This window comes from Podarcis raffonei, chromosome 4 (assembly GCF_027172205.1).
Source record: "Podarcis raffonei isolate rPodRaf1 chromosome 4, rPodRaf1.pri, whole genome shotgun sequence".
NCBI classification, from domain to species: domain Eukaryota; kingdom Metazoa; phylum Chordata; class Lepidosauria; order Squamata; family Lacertidae; genus Podarcis; species Podarcis raffonei.
The window spans coordinates 8,271,948-8,296,191 of NC_070605.1; the positions used below are offsets into that span (position 1 = coordinate 8,271,948).

General features: G+C 47.8%; 1 protein-coding gene across 1 annotated transcript; it reads right to left on the reverse strand.

Moving 5' to 3' along the window:
* Positions 1 to 39: 39 nt before the first annotated feature.
* Positions 40 to 23,983, reverse strand: MRPL48 (mitochondrial ribosomal protein L48). Its single transcript, XM_053385382.1, has 8 exons — positions 23,825 to 23,983; positions 17,049 to 17,101; positions 15,567 to 15,610; positions 12,906 to 12,991; positions 9,907 to 10,073; positions 4,138 to 4,240; positions 2,526 to 2,615; positions 40 to 277 (listed from the first exon to the last, which is right to left on the reverse strand). The coding sequence occupies exons 1-8, from the start codon at positions 23,843 to 23,845 to the stop codon at positions 203 to 205; spliced, it is 639 nt and encodes a 212-aa protein (XP_053241357.1). The 5' UTR covers positions 23,846 to 23,983; the 3' UTR covers positions 40 to 202.
* Positions 23,984 to 24,244: the final 261 nt, after the last annotated feature.

Sequence of the window (24,244 nt, forward strand, 5' to 3'; positions counted from 1 at the left end):
AAATTGCCTCATGTTACAGCACTCCGTAGAAGCACGCCATAAAGATTAAACCATTTATTATGAAAAAACAGACTCGTTATGACAGTATTGGCTTTTGCAGCAAACACAGAGGTCCACTTCCACCGTGTCGTGGAACGTTGCGAAAAGGTCGATGATCGGCCACAAACCCCCATGTAAAATGGGTATTTGTAATGTGCTTGACTCAGCTCATTTGAGAAAGCAGGTCCTCCAGTTCTGGACGTGCCTTCAGCCGAACCTTGAAGTCTTCTTCCGTGTGCTGTGGAGGGACAGGGAGGGGAAAACAACAACAGCAGGACGTTATAGATATTAGCATATGGTTGCCAGATTTTTTTTCAATGAATCCGGGGACACTTTTTTTTTAAGCTGAGTAGCAACAGGGAGTCAGTAGTGGGGATGGTGAAGCAAAAGACCCTGGGCCCAAGCACACATGCATATTGTATAAAGGTGCAAAGCCCTTCTTTTGCACCCAGTGAAACATAAATGCGCAGTTTTTAAAGAACGGGACAACGGTCTGCCGCCTGCCCATGACTCCCAAGCCTTTCCTGATCTCTTGCCCCCTTCCCCCTCTGTTTTGACAGATTGGGGGAGTCGCGGGTGGGTGGCCGTTGCCCAGTTTTTTTAAAAAACTGTGCATTTATGATTCACAGGGTGCAAAAGAAGGGCTTTGCACCTTGCCTGGCAGAGAAACCACATGCCTTGCGCCCCTCCTGAGCACCAGGACATGGGTGGCCATATAAGACTGAGAATACAGTGGTACCTCTGCTTGCGAACGGGATCCATTCCAGAGCCCTGTTCACAACACGAGCAGAATGCAACCCGCGTCTGTGCGGGTCGCGATTCACCACTTCTGCGCATGCACATGACGTCATTTTGAGTGTCTGCGCATGCGCAAGCGGCGAAACCCAGAAGTAAGCCTTTCTGGTACTTCCAGGTCGCTGCGGGAAGCAACCTGAAAACATTCAACCTGAAGCAAACACAACACGAGGTATGACTGTACATTGTAAAATCAATTATGCCCTCAGATTCTGTGCTCAAAGCCAAAGTATGCAAATACGTGGGGTGCGTGGTAATTTGCCTGTTTTGCTTGATTCTGGTCATTTCCATTACCATTGCAATCACGGCCATTCGGTTTAAACTTCCCCGTTTGTTCTGGAACAAATTTCCTGTGGTGCAAAGGGACCAGGCAGTAAAGACACCAAGGTTCAAATCTGCTGTGAAGCTTGTCTCAAGAAGTCACCATTTCCACATGAGTCCTGCTGGGTCTGAGCAAAAGATCCATCGGGTCTGGCATCCTCCTCCTAGCAATGGACAGGCAGGTGCATCCTGGAACCCCACAAGCTTCTTCTTCTTCTTTGGCGATCCCTTGTAGCCAAGTAGCCAAGTCTTTTTAACAATGAGTAAGTAAGTGACTGTGGAGGCCAATTCTGGATCCACACGTCCTTCTACAGTGGGGGACATAGGTTTCCGGGTGGGAGTTGATTATGGTGAGGGTTTGCCAAGCGTGCCTTCCTCTTAGCACGTTTCTCCCTTGCGTCCTGAGTTCAAGCGTCTTGAAAGCCCATGACACCTTTGGAAAAGGCTGTTCTCCAACTGGAGTGCTCGCAGGCAAGTGTTTCCCAGTTGTCGGTGTTTATACTACATTTTTGTCAGTGTTTATACCACATTTTAGGGACGTGGGTGGCACTGTGCGTTAAACCACAGAGCCTAGGACTTGCCGATCAGAAGGTCGGCGGTTCGAATCCCCGCAACAGGTGAGCTCCTGTTGCTCAGTCCCTGCTCCTGCCAACCTAGCAGTTCGAAAGCACGCCAAAGTGCAAGTAAATAAATAGGTACTGCTCCGGCAGGAAGGTAAACGGCGTTTCCGTGCGCTGCTCTGGTTCGCCAGAAGCAGCTTAGTCATGCTGGCCACATGACCTGGAAGCTGTACACTGGCTCCCTCGGCCAATAAAGCGAGATGAGCGCTGCAACCCCAGAGTCGTCCGCGACTGCACCTAATGGTCAGGGGTCCCTTTACCTTTACCTATACTACATTTTACATTGAGAGAGTCCTTAAACCTCTTTCGCTGACCACCAGTGTTACGCTTTCCATTTTTAAGTTCAGAATAGAGTAGTTGCTTTGGAAGACGATCATCAGGCATCCGCACAACATGACCAGTCCAATGAAGTTGAATCATTGCTTCAACACTGGTGATCTTTGCTTCTTCCAGGGCACAGCGACAACAGCCCTCCTTGGTTATTTGTCTCCGGCCCCTGGTATTCCAAGGCAAACTGCGTCTGAACAGGGAGGCTCTGTATCATGGCTGCTGGGGAGTTTATTCCAAAGAGGTGTCCAACTACCAAATTCAGGAGGGAGAAAGGATGCGCATGAGAGAGGGTGTGTGTGTGTGTGTGTGTGTGTGTGTGTGTGTGTCCTGGAGCACTTCTCAGAACCTGCTTTTTAACAATAGTTTAAAAGCCAGGAGCCACAATGTTAAACCTGAACGCTTCAGTAAGAATCCACATACCTCTTTCACTAACAGATGGACTCCTTCCGGCCGATTATTCTGAACGATTTCCAAGAGAATAGGAGCGAATGCAGCATTCAAACCGCTGATCTGAAGGGGAAGGGGAAAAAAGAAAAAAGAAGCGGAATGGATCGTTGTCGGAGAAGGGGAAGAGAGCAAACCCCCCTCACAAAACCGGGCTTATTATGTTATCAGTACACATCATTACGATAAGATGAAAGTAACACAAAGGCTTTCAGAATCATATAATAAGAAAATCAATTTTTAAAGTATGGGAAAAGTCAGAAGATTCAGAGTCATCTCAATATCTGGATTTTGTACTATTTTATGTTGTATGATTATATTTTGGAAAATCAAATACAAAAGATTATGGGGGGAAAGAGCCTGTTTCCAGCAGGAACCGAAGGCACAGTGTGAAACCAGGATTCTTATGTAGGTCTGCGGCTGGCCTGAAAAGATGCGTTTCTTTATTACTGTCATATCCAAACCTTCCTCTGAAGGAGATAGATGTGTCTTCACCCATTTTATACATTGAGGAAAAGACTTGACCTATGCCAGCTACTGAGCTCCACAGCGGCGTATCTCTGTTCTGGTCTCCCTTGTAAAACACTCTATTCCAAATGTGGGGAACTGACCTCCTCTACCCACTACAATGCGGGTAGCGCTGTGGTCTAAACCACAGAGCCTAGGGCTTGCTGATCAGAGGGTCAGCAGTTCGAATCCCTACGACGGGGTGAGCTCCTGTTGCTCGGTCCCTGCTCCTGCCAACCTAGCAGTTCGAAAGCACGTTAAAGTGCAAGTAGATAAATAGGTACCACTCCGGTGGGAAGGTAAACGGCATTTCCGTGCGCTGCTCTGGTTTGCCAGAAGCGGCTTAGTCATGCTGGCCACATGACCCAGAAGCTGTACGCCGGCTCCCTCGGCCAATAAAGTGAGATGAGCGCCGCAACCCCAGAGTCGGACACGACTGGACCTAATGGTCAGGGGTCCCTTTACCTTTATCCACTACTGTAATGTGTGCAGAGGTGTTCCACCAAGATGATCAAAGTAGAGCAGTGGGGCTTTAAAATGACTGCATCTCCAGCACTGCCCCTGTTGTTTTTAGTGTACTCCAAAAAAGAGGGAGGCGGATAGTGCTGTGGCCTAAACCACTGAGCCTCTTGGGCTTGCCGATCGGAAGGTCAGCGGTTTGAATCCCCGTGACAGAGTGAGCTCCCGTTGCTCTGTCCCACCTCCTGCCAACCTAGCAGTTTGAAAGCACACCAGTGCAAGTAGATAAATAGGTACTGCTGTGGTGGGAAGGTAAACAGCGTTTCCGTGCACTCTGGTTTCTGTCACGGTGTCCCGTTGCACCAGAAGCAGCTTAGTCCTGCTGGCCACATGACCCAGAAAGCTGTCTGCGGACAAACGCCGGCTCCCTCGGCCTGAAAGTGAGATGAGCGCCACAACCCCATAGTCGCCTTTGACTGGACTTAACCGTCCAGGGGTCCTTTACCTTTTACTCCAAAGAAGTCACAGAGAACACAGCTGAAAGACTGCCGGGCAACATGATGTCACCATACTATTAAAAAGACAAAAACGAAGAGGAAATTGGGCAGGTGAGACCTCCTACCTGAACAACACGTTGGTGGGTTGTAAGAACAGCATCCAGGTGTGACTTGGAGCCTTGTTCCTGCATCAGCATCACCTCCATGGTTTTGGTGGGCATCGCATAGCTGTGGAAACAGCGGCTGTTATCAGCATTCCACAGGCACGAAAGGGGCGAGTGAGAGAAAGGAGACTTTTGCACTATTCAGCAGAAAGAACCAAACTTCCAGCCCCAGGGAGCGAGGCTCCTGAGAGGGAGCCTTCATGACAAATTAGCGATGCAGACAAGATTGGCTGCCTTCGTTAAATGGAGCACAGCCGCCTGCGTTAATGAGGCCTGTTGGCGCTAAACTCCTACCTCTGTGCCAGCGGAATTGGGAAATCTGCATTGAAAATGGTTTCTGCAAAAACCAGCAAGGCGTATTTGTTTACAGGTCTCGTCCCAAAGGCTCATGGGGTGGGTGTAACGCAAGAAAAAGCAAGTACATGCCCCGTAGGTTGATTTTCAAGATAACCAGAGTGCTGCAGGAGACACAGAGCGCTCGGTTGGGTGATTTCATGAGACAGCAACATTCCCGTTGAGCTCTGAAGTTCCCTGAGTGGGCTTCAACTGGGAGAAAGTTCATTAAAATTTGATGCCGAGAAAGCTTGATTTTTGCAATTTGCAAAAACAATGCAGATTTGCATATATTTTATAAAGTGTCTCTCTTTCTAGTAGCCCGGGAGAAGCAACATTAACTAAACCCAGATGCCCTGTGCAACTTCCCCTCTGGTTTAAACAATCTGAACATGCTATCTGCCCCAGCATTAATGCCTAGCTACTTGACTTTAAGTGAAAGTTCCAATTCTAAGATGGCGAATCTCCTGCCATCTTAAAAAATGATGTCTTCATTTCATTTATTATTTTACAAATTTATAGACTGATTTACAGTGTAGGGCAATCAAAGTGATGCAGAAAAAAATAAAAATAAGATGAAATACCAAAAAAACCACCCATGCAAATTCTATAAGCAAGCGGTACCTTTTTTACCAGCTTTACAATAAAACCATTCCTGCAGATGTATGATTAATATGTTGTAAGTGACTGGGTCACAATACAGGGAAAGCCTCATTAAAGAAAAACATATTCAGTAGATGTCTAAACACATGGGTAGGCAAACTAAGGCCCGGGGGGCGGATCCGGCCCAATTGCCTTCTCAATCCGCCCTGCGGACGGTCCGGGAATCAGCGTGTTTTTACATGAGTAGAATGTGTCCTTTTATTTAAAACGCATCTCTGGGTTATTTGTGGGGCCTGCCTGGTGTTTTACATGAGTAGAATGTAGAACTCAATGCATGTTGAAAATGCATTGAGTAGAATGTGTGCTTTTATTGAAAATGCATCTCCGGGTGTGTGTTCCTATGTGGGGCATAGGAATTCATTCATTTTTTTCCCCTTCAAAATATAGTCCGGCCCCCCACATGGTCTGAGGGACAGTGGACCGGCCCCCTGCTGAAAAAGTTTGCTGACCCCTGTCTAAACATCACAATGCTGGGGAATTGGCTGGTAACTCATTCCAAAGGCCTGGAACTGCAACACTAAAAGCCCGGTTTCTTTTACACACTAAGTGCACCTCTGAGGCAGGCAGTACTCTCAGCATTGCCTCTTTTGAGGAGCACAGTTGCCCAGCAAGGATGTGTGAGGCGAGGTAACAGCGCATGTACTGTTCACCTGGAAAGGAGGAGGAGTTTGGATTTGATATCCCGTTTTATCACTACCCGAAGAAGTCTCAAAGCGACTAACATTCTCCTTTCCCTTCCGCCCCCACAACAAACACTCTGTGAGGTGAGTGGGGCTGAGAGACTTCAGAGAAGTGTGACTAGCCCAAGGGCACCCAGCAACTGCAGGTGGAGGAGCGGAGACGTGAACCCGGTTCCCCAGATTACGAGTCTACCGTTCTTAATCACTGCACCACACTGGCTCAAAGGTCTCAAAGGAACAAACACCAATGTGCAGTTAGCTCAATGCACAGGCTGCAACTGGCTCAAGCAAGCTTCCGCTGTTTGTGAACTGGAAAAAAGTGGGGGGCTGTTAATGTGTGTGACCCATGCAGAAAAGTGACACCAAGCACATGATCTGGATTCATGAGACGCTTCTAGCTTTCATTATTATAGAGACAGAAGTTTGAAAATATGTCTAGCATTCAAGAGATAACAGATTCCGAACCCTGCCCATCCATTATCCTCTCCAGTCACACTGTCCTACTACACCAATGCACATTCTGTGAAAATAAAAACGCAGTTTAAAGGACTGGGTAAAACACTTAGAAATCAAACACAATCAGGGCGGGGGGAAGAAACACTCCAATACGAAAAGTGCCTCGTCTGACACCCTGGAGCGCTGCTGCCAATCAATGTACAAAACCCTAAGCAAGATGGACCAAAGGTCTAACTTCATATATATAGCAGGCAGCTTCCTCTGTTCCATCTCACAATCCAGTGAGCCTTCGTTCTGATGTTATCTACCACCTTTCAAAAGCCCATTCCACACATTCCTTTAAAGATATCTTCTTTTGGGAGGCTTCTCTTTGCGGCGGAACAAAGCCAGCTTGCTGTTCTGCCTGATCTGATCAGCTCCTGGGATTTTCAAAGAGCCAAGCAGAGGGAAAAGGTCAAGCTGCAGAGGCTGAACGGACCTTTGTCTCTGGGCTGGGTAGGAAAAAAATAGGTCTACTCACAAAACAGGAAGAACTCAGGAGAGAGAGAGAGAAGCAGGTTGATGCTGAACATAACCCTCCAGTCTTTTCTAAGATGTCCAGAATAGAGTACAAGAGATTTTTTAAAAAACAAACCAACCACCCAACAGATTTCAGAATACTACAATGGAAGACAATCCCCTTTCTTCCTCAAAGATCATACGATGTTTCATGGACCTAGACCAGGAGTCGGCAACATGCAGCCCATGGGCCGAATGCGGCCCACGAAGACCGTTTTACCGGCCCCCAAGCCACCCCCGAACTGAGCCGCCTGTTCGGCGAGTCGCCCGTGCACTGTGCTAAACCAGCGCAGCACAGCGCGGGGACTCGCTGAGCGGCGCCGGAAATCACGTCTGCGCAAGCGCAGATACCAGAAATTGCGCCTGCGCATGTCCAGAGGCAGAAAATTGCTTCTGCACAGGTGCGATTTTTGGCATCTGGGCATGCGCAGAAGCAATTTCCGGCACCGCACACATACGCATATGGGATTTCCGGCATTGCGCTGCGCCAGTCCAGCCCACAGAAAATCTCCGTGGGAGTGATCCAGCCCATGGCTGGTAAACCTTGCTGACCCCTGACCTAGACACCAGAGTGCATCTGTGGATTCTGAGTGCCTATTAAAGGCGCTCTCTTCTCTTTCACACCAATACAGTGGTGCCCCGCAAGACGAATGCCTCGCAAGACAAAAAACTCGCTAGACGAAAGGGTTTTCCGTTTTTTGAGTCGTTCTGCAAGACGAATTTCCCTATGGGCTTGCTTCGCAAGACGAAACGTCTTGCGAGTTCTTGCAAGTTTGTTTCCTTTTTCTTAAAGCCGCTAAGCCATTAATAGCCGCTAAGCCGCTAATAGCCGTGCTTCGCAAGACGAAAAAACCGCAAGACGAAGAGATTCGCGGAACGGATTAATTTCGTCTTGCGAGGCACCACTGTATTCTAGCCAGTTTGTATCAGCAGGAAGCATTGGTGCTGGGGGGGGGGTGAAGAAAAAGGGCCAGCCTGATTGGTCAAGCAGAATTCAGAAAGTAAGCACTGAAGTGGCAGGAAAGAGTGGAGGGTAGGATCCCATCAGATTTTAATCCAATTTTGGAGGTGGGAGGGAGTGTGTGTGACTACATGCTACAGATGCAATCCAGCGATGGTTTTTTAAGTTGCATGAGAACCGAAGAATGCAGCCATGTCATCAGGACAAATCGCAGCAGGTTAAGCAGCCAGAGAAGCAGCCAGAGAACGCATTTAGGTGGCCACCTAGACAGCAAAGGTGGGGATGCCCTGAGGCATTCTGGGGTTTCCTCCAGTGACAAATCCTCTGAGAATAATTAAGATTCTTCACTCAGCAATTTGGCTTTTCCATTTTGCAGTTTCCTCTTCGCACATATTGAATGATCAAGCAAAGGCGTCATCATGACCTTTGATCCAATAGTCCTGCCCGCTGGCGTCCATGGCTGCGCTGGGTTTACCTCAGCCATGGGCAGGAAGGCTTTGGATTGGCTGCAGGAACTTCCTGTAGCCAATCCGAAGCCGCGCCAGCGTCACCGCCCGCCCAGAAGCTGTGTCAGCGTCGCAGAAGTCAGTCCCTGTGCGGCGAGCCGTCCGCAGCACACGGGGACTGACTGAGCAGGTGGCAGGGTCTGCGGACTGGATTTGCAAGCCTGGGGGGCAGCATCTGGCCCCCGGGCCTTACAGGTGAAACTCGAAAAATTAGAATATCATGGAAAAGTTCATTTATTTCAGTAATTCAACTTAAAAGGGGAAGCTAATATATGAGATAGACTCATGACATGCAAAGCGAGATATGTCAAGACTTTATTTGTTATAATTGTGAAGATTATGGCCTACAGCTGATGAAAACCCCAAATTAACAATCTCAGAAAATTAGAATATTGTGAAAAGGTGCAGTAGCTATTCAATCCATAACACCTGCAGTGGGTTCCTGAGCCTTTAAATGGTCTCTCAGTCTGGTTCAGTAGGAGGCGCAATCATGGGGAAGGCTGCTGGCCTGACAGTTGTGCAGAAAGCCATCATTGAGACCCTCCATAAGGAGGGAAAGCCTCAAAAGGTAACTGCAGAAGAAGTTGGATGTTCCCAAGTGCTGTATTGAAGCACATTAATGGAAAGTTAAGCAGAAGGGAAAAGTGTGGAAGAAAAAGGTGCACAAGCAGCATCACAATGGTAACAAATAAAGTCTTGACATATCTCGCTTTGCATGTCATGAGCCTATCTCATATATTAGTTTCACCTTTTAAGTTGAATTACTGAAATAAACTTTTCCACGATATTCTAATTTTTTGGGTTTCACCTGCAATTTGCCAACCCCTGCTCCATCACCTTGCCGACAAAGGTCCATATAGTTAATTGAATTGAATTGAATTGATCTTTATTACGGCCATTGGCCCATCACACGACAGTTCATATAGTTAATGCTATGGTTTTCCCAGTAGTGATGTATGGAAGTGAGAGCTGGACCCTAAAGAAGGCTGATCGCCGTAGAATGGATGCTTTTGAATTCTGGTGCTGGAGGAGACTCTTGAGAGTCCCATGGACTGCAAGAAGATCAAACCGGTCCATTCTGAAGGAAATCAGCCCTGAGTGCTCACTGGAAGGGCAGATCCTGAAGCTGAGGCTCCAAGACTTTGGCCACCTCATGAGAAGAGAAGACTCCCTGGAAAAGACCCTGATGTTGGGAAAGATGGAGGGCGCAAGGAGAAGGGGACGACAGAGGACGAGATGGTTGGACAGTGTTCTCGAAGCTACCAACATGAGTTTGACCAAACTGCGGGAGGCAGTGGAAGACAGGAGTGCCTGGCGTGCTCTGGTCCAGGGGTCACGAAGAGTCGGACACGACTAAACGACTGAACAACAACAACAAGCTCCAAGATGTCACTGGACTACAACACCCATCCTTCCTGACCACTGGGCCCCAAGCTGGCTGGGGCTGATGGGCAGTGGGAGTCCCACTATCTGGAAGGCCTCAGGCGTGCCAGCCCACAACATTCAACCGCACGAGGCAAAGCGTAGATCTCTCACTGGAGAACACAGGAAGGGATCCAGCAGATATCTATACCTTTCCTCCACTTTGATGGAGTGTCGGTTGCAGAGCTTGTGGACGTACTGCGCGTAGTGCTCGACCAAGGTCATGTCGTAGCCGGTCATGACGATGTTCAAGACTCCATACTCGTGTTCTGTCCCAGGGTCAATCTCCTTCATTTGTAACCTCCTTTTCTTGGGAACCTGAGACGAAAGAAGCAGAATTGTCTCAAACGCAGCTGGGAGCACCCGCAAGCGTAAAAGGATCTAACTGAAGCACAGCATGGAGAAAATGGATCGAGTGGAGCTTTTCTTCCTCCTAACGCTGGAACTTCCTCCACCGAATCTGAAGGCCGGAAGGTTCAGGACAGATAAAAAGGACAGACTTCTTCACACAGTGCATAGTGAAACTATGGAATTCCCTCTAGAGGAGGCAGACTTGGAAGGCTTTAAAAAAGGATTAGACAAATTGATGGAGGAGAGGGCTACTGATGGCTAGGTAAAGGTAAAGGGACCACTGGCCATTATGTCCAGTCATGACCGACTCTGGGGTTGCGGCGCTCATCTCGCTTTATTGGCCGAGGGAGCCGGCGTACAGCTTCCGGGTCATGTGGCCAGCAGGACTAATCCGCTTCTGGAGAACCAGAGCAGCGCACGGAAACGCCGTTTACCTTCCCGCCGGAGCGGTACCTATTCATCTACTTGGACTTTTATGTGCTTTCGAACTGCTAGGTTGGCAGGAGCAGGGACCGAGCAACGGGAGCTCACCCCGTCGCGAGGATTCGAACTGCCGACCTTCTGATCGGCAAGTCCTAGGCTCTGTGGTTTAACCCACAGCGCCACCCGTAGCATGAAACGTAGCATGAAGCAAATGCCACACAAGGTATGACTGTATATGGGCAGAGCAATCCTAAACCCCAGGCGACCACTTTAGGATTCGTCTCACTGAAAAGTGGCATAGAGATACAAACAAGGAACAATACAACAATTGTCCCAAGCCTTGCTGCACACTCTGGCCAAGGTGGCAGGTGATTTTTTTCCTCTTCTTCCTTTGCTCCACCAGCTCCAGATTGGCACTTCTGCCTGACTCCAGGCGCCCTCCAGTAGCAGAAAGGGGCGTTAGGATCACACTCGAAGTAGCACAAATTGAGTTGTGTGCTGTTGCCGAGCAGCAGAGATGGAAAGCCACTCTTGGAACTTTTCGGAGAACGAGAAGTCTGAAAGGGGAGGCCTTTGCAATTTGGAAAGATAATGAACCAATCATTCATCTGGGCAGAATGTCTTGAAGGCAGAAGTTGAAATAGGAGCAGTTTGTCCTAGCTTGTCAAGAGCAGGGAGAGATTTTAATTGTTCCAAGACCATTTCGGCTCTTCCCCACCCCCTCTGGTCCCGGTACTGGGAACCTAAGAACATAAGAAGGGCCTGCTGGATCAGGCCAATGGTTCATTTAGTCCAGCATCCAATTTTCACAGTGGCCAACCGGGTGCCTGTAGGAAACAAACAAGGAGGATTCAAACACAAAAGCAACACTCTGACCTCCTGTGGCTTCCAGCAACTGGTATTCAGAAGTGTTGCTGCCCCAGACTGCGGAGGCAAAGCGTAGCCCTTCGCGGCCTCGGACCCTCGTACCTACGGGACCACCTCTCCCGGTATGCCCCGCGGAGGACCTTAAGGTCCACAAATAGCAACACCCTAGAGGTCCCTAGAAGGGACGCAGAAGGTGCTGTGGGTTAAACCACAGAGCCTAGGACTTGCCGATCAGAAGGTCGGTGGTTCGAATCCCTGTGACAGGGTGAGCTCCCGTTGCTTGGTCCCTGCTCCTGCCAACCTAGCAGTTCGAAAGCACATCAAAGTGCAAGTAGATAAATAGGAACCGCTCTGGCAGGGAAGGTAAACGGCGTTTCCGTGTGCTGCTCTGGTTCGCCAGAAGTGGCTTAGTCATGCTGGCCACATGACCTGGAAGCTATCTGCGGACAAACGCCGGCTCCCTCGGCCCATAGAGCGAGATGAGCGCCGCAATCCCAGAGTCGGTCACGACTGGACCTAATGGTCAGGGGTCCCTTTACCTTTAGAGGTCCCTAAGGAAGTCAGATTAGCCTCAACCTGAGCCAGGGCCTTTTCAGCACTGGCCCCGGCCTGGTGGAACGCTCTGTCTCATGAGACCAGGGCCCTGCGGGATCTGATTTCTTTCCGCAGGGCCTGTAATATAGAGTTGTTCCGCCTGGCCTTTGGTTTGGAATCAATTTGATCCCCTCCCCCTCTTTCCTTTCTCCTGTGATGGAACTCCTATTTGGGGACTTTCCTGGCTTTTTTCTGGCCAATGTAGGACCAGTCTGGATAGTTGGCCTTGGTGAAGATTTGACGTTTTCATCCCCCCAAAAAAGGTTTTGATTTGAGTTTCTACTGAATGTTTTAATGTTGTGTTTTAATCTTGTTTTTAAGTTGTATTTTAATCAATTGTTTTTATACCTGGTGTTAGTTGCCCTGAGCCCGGTCTTGGCTGGGGAGGACGGGGTATAAATAAAATTTATTATTATTATGGCTAGTAGCCATCAGGGACGCGGGTGGCGCTGTGGGTTAAACCACAGAGCCTAGGACTTGCCGATCAGAAGGTCGGCGGTTCGAATCCCCTCGACGGGGTGAGCTCCCGTTGCTCAGTCCCTGCTCCTGCCAACCTAGCAGTTCGAAAGCACGTCAAAGTGCAAGTAGATATATAGGTACTGTGCCAGTGGGAAGGTAAACGGCGTTTCCGTGCGCTGCTCTGGTTCGCTAGAAGCGGCTTAGTCCTGCTGGCCACATGACCCAGAAGCTGTATGCCGGCTCCCTTTTCCTTTTTTATTTTCCTTCTTTTTATTAATTCTTCACATCAAAATCAATAAAAATATTTTGGGAGGGAAAGAAAGGAAATACAGGCGCTCCTCAACTCCACCAATCCACATCAAATGGTTTACACTGAAGGTTTTCCCATCAATCTCTGATTTTTTTTTCTTTCAAGAAACTGCCCAGTCAGCAGAGTCCAAGATCAGAGGTGCTTACCTCTTTGGGGAGCAGGTATTTGAACCGGCCAATGCGATGAGTAGGCTGGGATCTGTACTGCCTGGGGCAGTCCAGCAGCATGCTACCTTTGGGAAACAAAACAGACACAGTTAGGTCCCTTCAGAAACCTTAAACCCACTAGCCAAACGCTTTTTGAACTGTGCTCCAAAGAACCCAGCAAATTGGGTTCACCATGGCAAACACGTCTTCCTGAAAGACAGTGTCAGGCGAAAGCAGGAGCTGCTTCCTTCTGTGTCGTTCTTCTCTCCAACCGCTCAAATGAAACCACAAATGAGCCACAGGTGTCACGATGGGACGGCAGGAGCTGCACAGCATCGCCTAGACACTCACAGCAGCTGCATCAAGAAGCAAAGACACTGCCCAATATATTGGGAAACGATATACAATGAATTGAAGAAAATGTTGAAAGTAACATTTGTTAAACAACCAGTAGCCTTCCTGTTAGGTATTTTAGGTCAAGATATGCCGAAAGAGAAGAGGACGTTATTTATCTATGCTACTACGGCGGCGAGAACTTTGATAAAACAAAACTGGAGGACTAGAGAATGGCAAGAGAAATTGATGAATTATGCAGAACTGGCAAAACGGACGGATAGACTACGAGAAAAGGACAACAGTGACTGAAAAAGCGTGGGAACCTTTTATAATATATTTACAGAAACAAAGAAAGAACATTGACTTGATGGCAGGATTTAAATAAACACTCACATCTTTATTAATAGAGAACGTTTAAAATAATGAAGAAATGATATAGTGGGTTGTAAGAAACAGCAGTATGTAATAAGGGGGTAACAAACCAGAAATGGAAGCTAAGGGAAGCCCGGGAGGGAAGGGGTGAAGATGTGTAATATGTATGTTATTGATAAGAGATGTTTGTAATGACAGAAAAGAAAGTGAATAAAAATTTATTAAAAGAAGAAGAATCAAAGGCATTGGGCACTGGGGAGAGGTCCCAAGGACATAGAAACGAAGGGAGAGTGGATGGGTATCTGAAAGCTATTTGCTTTAACAAGCCCTTGCAATCCTATCCAATGCATGCTTATTCAAAACCCCAAGCTCAAAATGATTAATTAGGGTAGATTTGGTTTAAATAAAATTGATTTAAATCACTAGTCAGTAAGACTTGATTTAAATCGGTTTTTTTACAGAAAGACTCATTCTTGCATATTTACAACCAAATGAAGGTTTCATTTTTGGAACAATAAATTTTCAGAGTAGTTTTTACAGTTATATCAAAAATTACTGATTTGGTTATACTCTTAGAAATACATAGACAGATAATTATGGAATTATTGTGAGGTTTAATAAGTTAACTGTTTATATTTGGACAACTTTTCTGCTGTACTTTATTGGAAGGAGAAAAATAACCATTTCCTGAATAACAGTTGAAACAATTTATTTAACTAAAACAATACCATTATAGCATATGCATCCATGTTTGTTAACTGATGTGGTTAAACAGTTAAAAGAAAAAAAGACTGCACATATGAAAAACTTAAAACAAATCCTTATTTCCTGATGAATAGCCTTTGGACTATAATGTAACTTAAATAGAAAACTATCTTTAGAAAGACTTTTCCTCCAAAAGCATTTTATTTTAAAAATCCAATTTAAATTTTAAAAAATTCGATTTATTTTTTTAAATAAATCATTGATTTTTATCCACCCTGTGATTAATGCACAATGAAACATGCACAGGATCAAGCAGCTGGTATGCTTCAGCTTCAGTTTTCACTAAACAAGGAGATCAAGTGAAGAAAAAGGATGATTACAGACTACTGTTAGAAAGAGGGTATGCACCCCTACTCTTGAATTAACCATGTGAGAAATGTTTAGGTTGCAAACCTGCAGGCAAGAACTTGGGAAGATTTGTCAGCATCACATCTAGCAAATCATTCAAACCATCGTGTCAGGGAACTGCCATCGGAGAAACAGGAGGTGAAAGGGCTCACAGAGGCTGAGAGAGACTTATCAGCTGAGGAGGGAACCAGCAGGGGGAGAGGAGGAGTTCCAAGGGAAAGTGAGTCGGAGGGAGGGCTCAGAGACACTTCCAGCGAAAACAGTGGGGAGGTTTCAGGACCTCCCATAGGGACACCCACTCCTCGCTGGAAACTGTCACGCCAAGAGTCCAGAAGACGCGTTTCCGTTAAGGAACTTTTATGCTGGAAGAAGTTCCGTAAACGCCCACTGTCCAATTCTACAAGCGAATGACGGAGCCATGCTTAAGGAGCTCCGTCACAGACAGAGGTTTGTGGACTTAGCCAAACTCTGAGGGACTAGGACTTTATGCACAAGCAGCTCATCATCCCATCACACATCGTTATGCTAACGTGTGCTAGACTAGCCTTCAACAATCTCCTAGGTGTTTGGGCTGCAGTTCCCATCAGTCTCAACCAATACTGGCTGGGGTGGTCGGAGCTGTAGTCTAAAACATCTGGGAGGGTCAAAGGCTAGTCTAGCAATGTATTGTCATTTCTCGTCATTAATAATGTTGATGTGAACGCTGTCAGTGGAAGGCCTGCTCTGTCCATTCTCAGGCTGCCTCTCTACACGAGGGGGGGAAATTATAACTTCCACTCAACAAAGCACAGCACAGCACTCAGGCTACTGGCGCAGAAGTTCCTGGAAATCAATTCTTACCTACGGAACATACAGGATTCCTTCTGGACGTTTTTAAGGCAAGACTAAAGAAAAAGAAGAAGAATGTTTGTCATTACAGGCTCTTGATGTCTCCATCTGCAAAATGCTTTGAAATTTTCTTTTTTTACTGTCTGTGTCCATTTTATTTTATGTTTAATAATTTTTAAAATTATTTTCAATTAATTCACATTACATGTTAATTGCCATACACCTTCAACACTGTACATAACGTGAATATATTATTTCTGCAAATTTCCCACATCTAACCCTGCAACCACCTCCCCTTATACCCAAATACCCATGTGACTTCCTTCACCCACATGCGTGTGTTTCGTGTTTCGAAACTTTCCTAAGGCTGGCCTCCAAAGCCAAGTGTACATACAGCCGTACCTCGGAAGTCAAACAGAATCCGTTCCGGAAGTCCGTTCGGCTTCCAAAATGTTCGTAAACCAAAGTGCGGCTTCCATTGGCTGCAGGAAGTTCCTGCAGCCAATCGGAAGCCACAGAAGCCCTGTCGGACGTTTGGCTTCCAAAAATAGTTCGCAAACCAGAACAGTCACTTCCAGCTTTGCGGCGTTCGGGAGCCAAAACGTCCAAGAACGAAGGTGTTTGAAAACCAAGGTACGACTGTACTTAGAAATAGTCCCATTAATCAAAGTACCATACTCTTCCGTGTATAAGACTAGCTTTTTTTACTGAGGATTGTTCAGAATTGGGGCTTGCCCTATACACAGATAGTGCAGAGGGGCGACTGGTTGCAGCCGCGAGCAGGAAGTTGTCAGCGGTGATTGGGTGGGTGATTGGTGGCTGCGGCAAGGGCTGCTTTGGACTGGCTGCTGCCGCGGCAACTGCAATGGTGATTGTTGGATGTGGCAAGGACTGCTGTTGATTGGCTTCTGCTGTGTCAATTGTGTGTGCGCTTGCCGGCCGATGGTTGCGATTGGGCAGGCTGTTTATGGCTTTTTTGGCGCATGCGATAGGCAGCGCTTGTCAGTGCGGTGAGTGATTTTCCCCCAGAAAAGCTCAAAAACTCTGTGCAACCCTTCCCAAAAGGTCAACAACTCTGGGCCATCTCCCCCCATTTTCTTCAATTGGAGTCCCCAAAATTAGGGGGGCGTCTTATACATGGGGGCGTCTGATACATGGAACAATACAGTATTTTAAATGTAGACCACACTGGATGCCTTGGAAGAAAGGTGGAATATAAATGCACTCAATGAATCTATAAAATAAACATCAAAATGGACTTAATTCTGAGTAAACTGACAGAGGGTCAGGGTGGGTCGTTTCTTCCCTTTTCCCTGGTTGTACATCTGACTGTGGAATATGAGAACATAAGGCTGCTCCTCCAGTGTAGACATGCCTTAAGACCAGGCCACAATCCCTGACCTATTTTGGTTATTTTCCTGCTACCGCCCTACCGACAAGAATAAATTTGTTCAGGATAGGATGTCATGTTTGCTTCAATGTTATTCACCTTACCTGATAAGCGCAGGTGTCTGTTTTAAAAGGGGTTCCTTTCCCAGATAGAAGGCCTAGTGGGATGGAGAAGGGGGAGAAAAGAAAAATACCCTTAAAATGTCAAGAAAGACTGAAAAGTTTTTCAGGGCATCAATGGCTCTCCGGCCATCTATTCCAGCGTTCACCTCCTACTTCAAAGCTCCGCATTTGCAAGCCTCCAGCAAACCTCTCAACCTGTTATTAGAAGCCCTCAAGGCTGCTGTTCACAAGAGAACAACAGGAAGACAGATGAGTGCAATTTCTATTTTTGCATACTCTGTCACTTGTACTTGTGTATTTCCACAGCGTAATCTTCAGGGGGATGGGGAACACGCTAGGATTTACTCTTGAAGCCACAGACTCGTCTTCAGCTCAAGATGATACAGTGGTGCCTCGCAAGACGAACGCCTCGCAAAACGAAAAACTCGCAAGACGAAAGAGTTTTCCGTTTTTGAGTCGTTCCGCAAGACGAATTTCCCTATGGGCTTGCTTCGCAAGAAGAAAGCCCATAGGGAAATCTCCGGGGACCTCTTTTAAATGCTGGCGGTGGGGAGCAAAGCCTTTCGCCCCCCCTCCGGCCTTCAGAAGAGATCCAGGAAGGCCAGCGGGGGCCGAAAGGCTTTGCTCCCCACCGCCAGCATTTTAAAAGCGGTCCGGGATAGCAGGGAAGTGCGCTGCGCTTTCCCGCTATCCCGGACCGCTTTTAAAATGCTGGCCGTCGGGAGCAAAGACTTTCGCCCACCGCCGGCCTTCAGAAGAGGTCCTGGACCTCTTCTGAAGGCCGGCAGGTAGCAAAAGTCTTTGCTCCCCCCCGCCTGCCTTCCCGGGATAGCGGAGAAGCGCAGCACGTTTCTCCGCTATCCCGGACGGCTTTTGAAGGCAGGCGGGGGGGAGCAAAGACTTTCGCCCACCGCCTGCCTTCAGAAGACCTCCTCTGTCCCGGGGGCTTTTAAAATGCTGGGGGTCGGCAGCGAAGGCTTCGCTGCCGCCCGCCAGCATTTTAAAATCTCCCCGGTACAGCGGAGAAGTCTCCGCTGTCCTGGGGGCTTTTAAAATGCTGGCGGTCGGGAGGAAAGCCCTCCTGTCCTGTTCAGAACAGCCTTCTGAAGGCTGGCGGTGGGAAGAAAAGCCCTTGCCCCCCCCCAGCCTTCAGAAGAGGTTGGGGGACAGACTGTCCCCGGACCTGGTCTGAAGGCGGTTTCCATAGGAACGCATTGATTGATTTTCAATGCATTCCTATGGGAAACCGTGCTTCGCAAGACGAAAAACTCGCAAGAAGAAAAAACTTGCGGAACGAATTAATTTCGTCTTGCGAGGCACCACTGTACACATGCACTTAAGTCAATCTATTTCAAAATCTGCCCACTGGCTTTCAATCTTTAAAAAGAAAAGAGCAAATCTGGGAGGTAGTTCCCAAGTCTGCACCTGTCCCTAATCATACATTACATGCCAACAAACATGTCTACATACATAATCCTGGTGACATATTTTGAGAATAGTACAGAAGAGTTTTTAAAGCCCATTCTGCCCAGAACAACAGTTTACACTTAACTTGTTTTGATGACACAGACAGCGATAGATGGGAGGCTGGAAATCTACTATTGCTGTATAAAGGATGACATTAAGGAACGGGAAGGCTGAAATGGAAGCATAGATGCACCCAGGAAGCTTTGGCCAACCTGACGCCCTCCATCAATCCTGACCATTGGCCAACCTGACTGGAGATGATGGGAGTTGCGGTCCAAAATATGAGGAAGGTGGCACGAGTTTGGGCCATGCAAGGGCAAATGAAAAGTGAGATTTAGGGAATGGAGGTGATAAGAAAGAGAGAGAAAGAGAAAATGGAGGAGTCCCTCTTACTTGTTCCAAGGAGAGAGGAGGAGTGGATTTCCTGGTATCACCAGGACCCAAGAGCTTGGAGCAAGGAAACAGAGTGTACCGCAAAGGCTAGTTTGCAAAAGAAAAGTGTTCCTCTGCACCAACTGTCTCTGATCTGGAGCTCCCAAAAGGAACCAATTCTATCAGGCTTGCAATCGGTGCTGAATTTTAAAGGAGCCCAAGGCAAGCCGTGCTGGCAAAGCAACATTCAAGAGCATGCTTTACAGCTTTCAATTGTTCCTTTGCAGCCAAGGCTTTACCCATCCACACACGGTGTTTTATGGGGTAAGTGGGCATGGCAGAGTAAGGGTGGAACAGCCCTTATTGGACCTACCACACTGGAGAGCCAGTGTGGTGTAGTGGTTAAGAGCGGTAGTCTCGTAATCTGGGGAACCAGGTTCGCGTCTCTGCTCCTCCACATGTAGCTGCTGGGTGACCTTGGGCCAGTCACACTTCTTTGAAGTCTCTCAGCCCCACTCACCTCACAGAGTGTTTGTTGTGGGGGAGGAAGGGAAAGGAGAATGTTAGCCGCTTTGAGACTCCTGAAGGGGAGTGAAAGGCGGGATATCAAATCCAAACTCCTCCTCCTCCTCCTCCTCTTCTTCTTCTTCTTCTTCTTCTGCTTGTCCCATGGCTAGGAAGCACAGTCTGAGCAGTTTTGCGCTTGACTCGTGCTTTTTAGGCACGGGTCCAAGTGATGTCCCCCTTGCCCCAGTCCTTTCCCAGTGAAAACCTGCTCTTTAGCTCTAAACTGGAACAAACAGCAATCCATGAAAAACCTGAATTGCCTTTTTGCTCCGACTGAGCGCTAAAGAGCAGTTTTCCCCGGGAGAAAGCAGCAGGACAAGAGGAACTGTGTTGTTGCTGTTCTTGTTTAGTTGTTTAGTCGTGTCCGACTCTTCGTGACCCCATGGACCAGAGCACGCCAGGCACCTCTGTCCTCCACTACCTCCCGCAGTTTGGTCAAACTCATGCTGGTAACCTCGAAAACACTATCCAACCATCTCGTCCTCTGTCGCCCCCTTCTCCTTGTGCCCTCCATCTTTCCCAGCATCAGGGTCTTCTCCAGGGAGTCTTCTCTTCTCATGAGGTGGCCAAAGTACTGGAGCCTCAGCTTCACGATCTGTCCTTCCAGTGAGCACTCAGGGCTGATTTCCTTAAGAATGGATGCGTTTAATCTTCTTGCAGTCCATGGGACTCTCAAGAGTCTCCTCCAGACCATAATTCAAAAGCATCAACTCTTTGGCGATCAGCCTTCTTTATGGTCCAGCTCTCACTTCCATAGAGGAACTGTAGACAAGCCCTAAACCAACATTCTCAGAATGCGCAAATCCTTGCCCTTTGTTATCTGTTTGCATCAGTGAATGAGGACAGGTTGGTTGTGGAGATAGGCAAGCCTTTGTAGGTCACCTTTGAGTCCTATGTTGTGTAAGCAACTTGGGTTTCTTATAAGGCTCCCAAGACAGTTCCAAAAATAGAACACATGACTTCACGTCCCCTTGAGGTTCCTGCTAACCAGAGGAAAATAACAACAATGGAAAGGTGGCAAGGAAACAGCGGGAGAAGGGAGAAGGTGGGGGAAGCTACCTGGGGTTAAAACAAGCAATCAAAGGATGGGTCCCATGAGGCTTGAACTTCCAGGTTTCCTGGATGGATTAAAACAGCTTTGAATACCTTAGTGAGGGCTCTGAAATGACCTGCAAAGATCAAAAAGGCTAGGCCTGCCATACGTCAGGAAAATTCCTGACATGTCCTGGTTTTAGGGTGTAAAAATGGCGTTGGGGGGATATTGCCGAATTGGCCAAATGTCAGGGAATGTATGGCAACGAGATGGAAAAATCAGCAGAAACAGGTCAAAAAGCTTAAAATCACTATGCTTGGGGTAGGTTTCCCTCCAAAAGCTCAACAATGTTATTTTTTGAAATACGGCAACCCTATAAAGGGCTGTCCCTTGGAGACAAACATTTAAAGACCTAGCTTCCTGTTGGGAGGAGAAACCTGAGACAAAAAAGGCAACCAGCATCAGGCAAATAATGGAGGAAGGAAGCTTCATTAACTACAAACTCCAAAATTTGGGATTACCTCCAAGCTGTTTGTAGGGTTTTGTAGTCATAGAATTGTAGAGTTGGAAGGGACCCCAAGGGTCATCTAGTCCAACCCCCGTAATGAAAGAATCTCAGCTAAAGCATCCCTGGTGACCATTCAACCTCTGCTTAAAAACCTCCATGGAAGAAGAGCCCACCACCTCCCAAAGAAGTCCGTTCCACTGTTGAGCAGCTCTTACCATCAGAAAATTCTTCCTGGTGTTTAGTCAGGATCTCCTTTCTTGCAAGCCATGGGTTCAAGTTCTACCCTCCAGAGCAGGAGAAAACAAGCTTTCTCCATATTTCATGTGCCAGTCCTTTAGACCAGAGCTTTCCAAACTGTCACGACACATTCATGCGTTGGCTGCAATGTGTAGGTGTGTCGCACAGATGCTCCCCGCACTCCTCCTGGGGCTGGGAAGGGGTTAGTTTAACCTCTGGTTTGCTAGTAAAATTGAATTGTTGTGCCGCAAAATGATGCCTAAAAAGAGTTTCGCCAGCATGAAAGGTTTGGAAAGCTTTGCTTTAGATATTTGAAGGTGACAAACCTAGACAGCATCTTAAAAAGCAGAGACATCACCTTGCCAACAAAGTCCCGTATAGTTAAAGCTCTGGTTTTCCCAGTTGTGATGTCTGGAAGTGAGAGCTGAACCATAAAGAAGGCTGATCGCCGAAGAATGGATGCTTTTGAATTATGGTGCTGGAGGACTGCAAGAAGCTCAAACCTAACCATTCCTAAGGAAATCAGCCCTGAGTGCTCACTGGAAGGACAAATCCTGAAGCTGAGGCTCCAATACTTTGGCCACCTCATGAGAAGAGAAGACCCCCTGGAAAAGACCCTGATGTTGGGAAAGATGGAGGGCACAAGGAGAAGGGGACGACGGAGGACAAGATGGTTGGACAGTGTTCTCGAAGCTACCAGCATGAGTTTGACGAAACTGTGGGAGGCAGTGGAAGACAGGAGTGCCTGGCGTGCTCTGGTCTATGGGGTCATGAAGAGTCGGACACGACTAATCGACTAAACAACAACAACGTATCTCCACTCAGGTCTCCTCTTTTCCAGGCTAAACATACCCAACACTCTCCCAACATACCCAACTCTCCATCAGCTGGAGTCCGCCTTCGCATGCAGGCGAAGTGTCTAACTCACTGATGGTGTGACACCCATCAGCTACGCTCACCTGGTTTAGCCGGCCACTGGGAGTCGTTTCCTGGGGTGTGGCCACTGTCACCTGGTGACAGCTTCTAGAAGCCACAGGTGAGAGCTGAGTGCAGGATGGGGACCAGTTTGGAAAAACCGAAATCCCAAAAAAGCAGAAGAGACCATTTATGTATATGACCACGGCTGCACGGATGTTACTGGCCCAGAGATGGAAAGAAGATAAAAGTTCCCAACAAAGAAGAATGGCGGATGAAGTTAGTGGACTATGTTAAAATGGCTAAAATGACCGAAAGAGTCAGAAATCAGGAAGACTAACATTTTAAGAAGGAATGGGGAAAATTTACAACTTAAAGACTGTTGTAAACAGTTAAAATCATTAGTAGGATTGGAATATCACTTGTAGTCTAAGGTTGAATTCCGAACATAACGGAAGAGATAAAGGTTTTGAATTATCATAAAAGATGCGGGAGGAAAGAATTTTTTTCTCTTTGTGGACACACAAAGGGGAGGATGGAAGTCTAGGAGATTCCTTGGAATCTTGTTTCTATGATTTCTGTGTGATATATCTTTGTTAAAAATTTAATTTGAAAAACGAAATAAATAAATTTTAACAAAGGTGGTCAAACAAACCCAAAGGAGCACCCATCAGAGGTACCACCCCTCCTCTAACACCCCATAGACCTCAACTCTGTGGCGCTGTGGCCTAAACCACAGAGCCTAGGGCTTTCCGATCAGAAGGTCGGCGGTTCAAATCCCCGCGACGGGGTGAGCTCCCGTTGTTTGGTCCCTGCTCCTGCCAACCTAGAAGTTCAAAAGCACGTCAAAGTGCAAGTAGATAAATAGGTACCGCTCCAGCGGGAAGGTAAACGGCGTTTCCGTGCGCTGCTCTGGTTTCGCCAGAAGTGGCTTAGTCAAATGCTGGCTCCCTCGGCCAGTAAAGCGAGATGAGTGCTGCAACCCCAGAGTCGTTTGCGACTGGACCTAACGGTCAGGGGTCCTTTAAAGGTAAAGGGACCCCTGACCATTAGGGGTCAGGGGTCCTTTACCTTTTTTAACCTCCCCAAACCCTGTAAGTCAGCTCATCCCACTCAAGAGAGGATCCACGGCAAATTAAAGGGAAATTCGCAATGCAGTCCTATACCTAACAAGGTGCCCCATTGAGAACATATGGGCACAGCTTAGAATCACTGGCACCGACCAAAAAGGATTCTGGGAATGCAGAGACCTATTGCAGGCACCCCCAAACTCAGCCCTTCAGATGTTTTGGGACTACAATTCCCATCATCCCTGGCTAACAGGACCAGTGGTCAGGGAAGATGGGAGTTGTAGTCCCAAAACATCTGGAGGGCTGAGTTTCCCTATGCCTGGTTCTCAACCTGTGGGTCCCCTGATGTTGCACTACAACTCCCATCATCCCTGGCCACTGGTCATGCTGGCTAGGAATGATGGGAGTTGTAGTCCAACAACATCTGGGGACCCACAGGTTGAGAATCACTGGGCCCTGAGCTATTGCTTTGACCAGGGAGGCTAATGAGAATCAATGCAGAAGCAAAGACTCCTGGGAGTGCAGTAAGAAGGTCAAAACGCCCCGTCTCTCTCCTCATCCCTCTGCCCACCCAAAAAAGCGTACGTACTCTGCCCAGAGCCGCGTTCATGCTCCCCAGCCGCTCCTAGAACCCCTCCAGGCGGTAACCACGGCGACGCAGCGGGACAAGCACGAGTTTCTATGGGTCCACCGCCGACACACGCCCCCCAAGCCTCTCGCGTGCAACGACAAAATGTGTCCCCCTCGCTCACCCGGCCCGTCCGCACAGGGTTCCGCCGCAATTTCGTCCTTCCAATCAAAGAGCCCGAGGCCGCGGAGGAGACGGCCGTCGCCGCCAATCAGCGGCGTCCTCCTCCCGACGGCTGCTCCGATTGGTTAAGGACGGGGAGCCTGGAGACCGACAGAGGAAGGCGGGGTCTCATGTCTGCGTGGCTTTTAAATCAGTTTTTCTTTGCAAGGCTCAAGAGTTTCCCTGTTACTGAGAAGGAGGCTTGTATCCGTCATTACC

What these genes read in the sequence shown, in the direction of transcription:
- MRPL48 (XM_053385382.1), bottom strand. Translation starts at nt 23,845, where the DNA reads ATGAACGCGGCTCTGGGCAGA. An exon ending in CAGACACCTGCGCTTATCAG is followed by an intron (nt 15,611 to 17,048) that starts GTAAGGTGAATA and finishes CTTTTTCTTTAG; the next exon opens with TCTTGCCTTAAAAACGTCCA. An exon ending in CCCACCAACGTGTTGTTCAG is followed by an intron (nt 2,616 to 4,137) that starts GTAGGAGGTCTC and finishes CTTCCCCTTCAG; the next exon opens with ATCAGCGGTTTGAATGCTGC.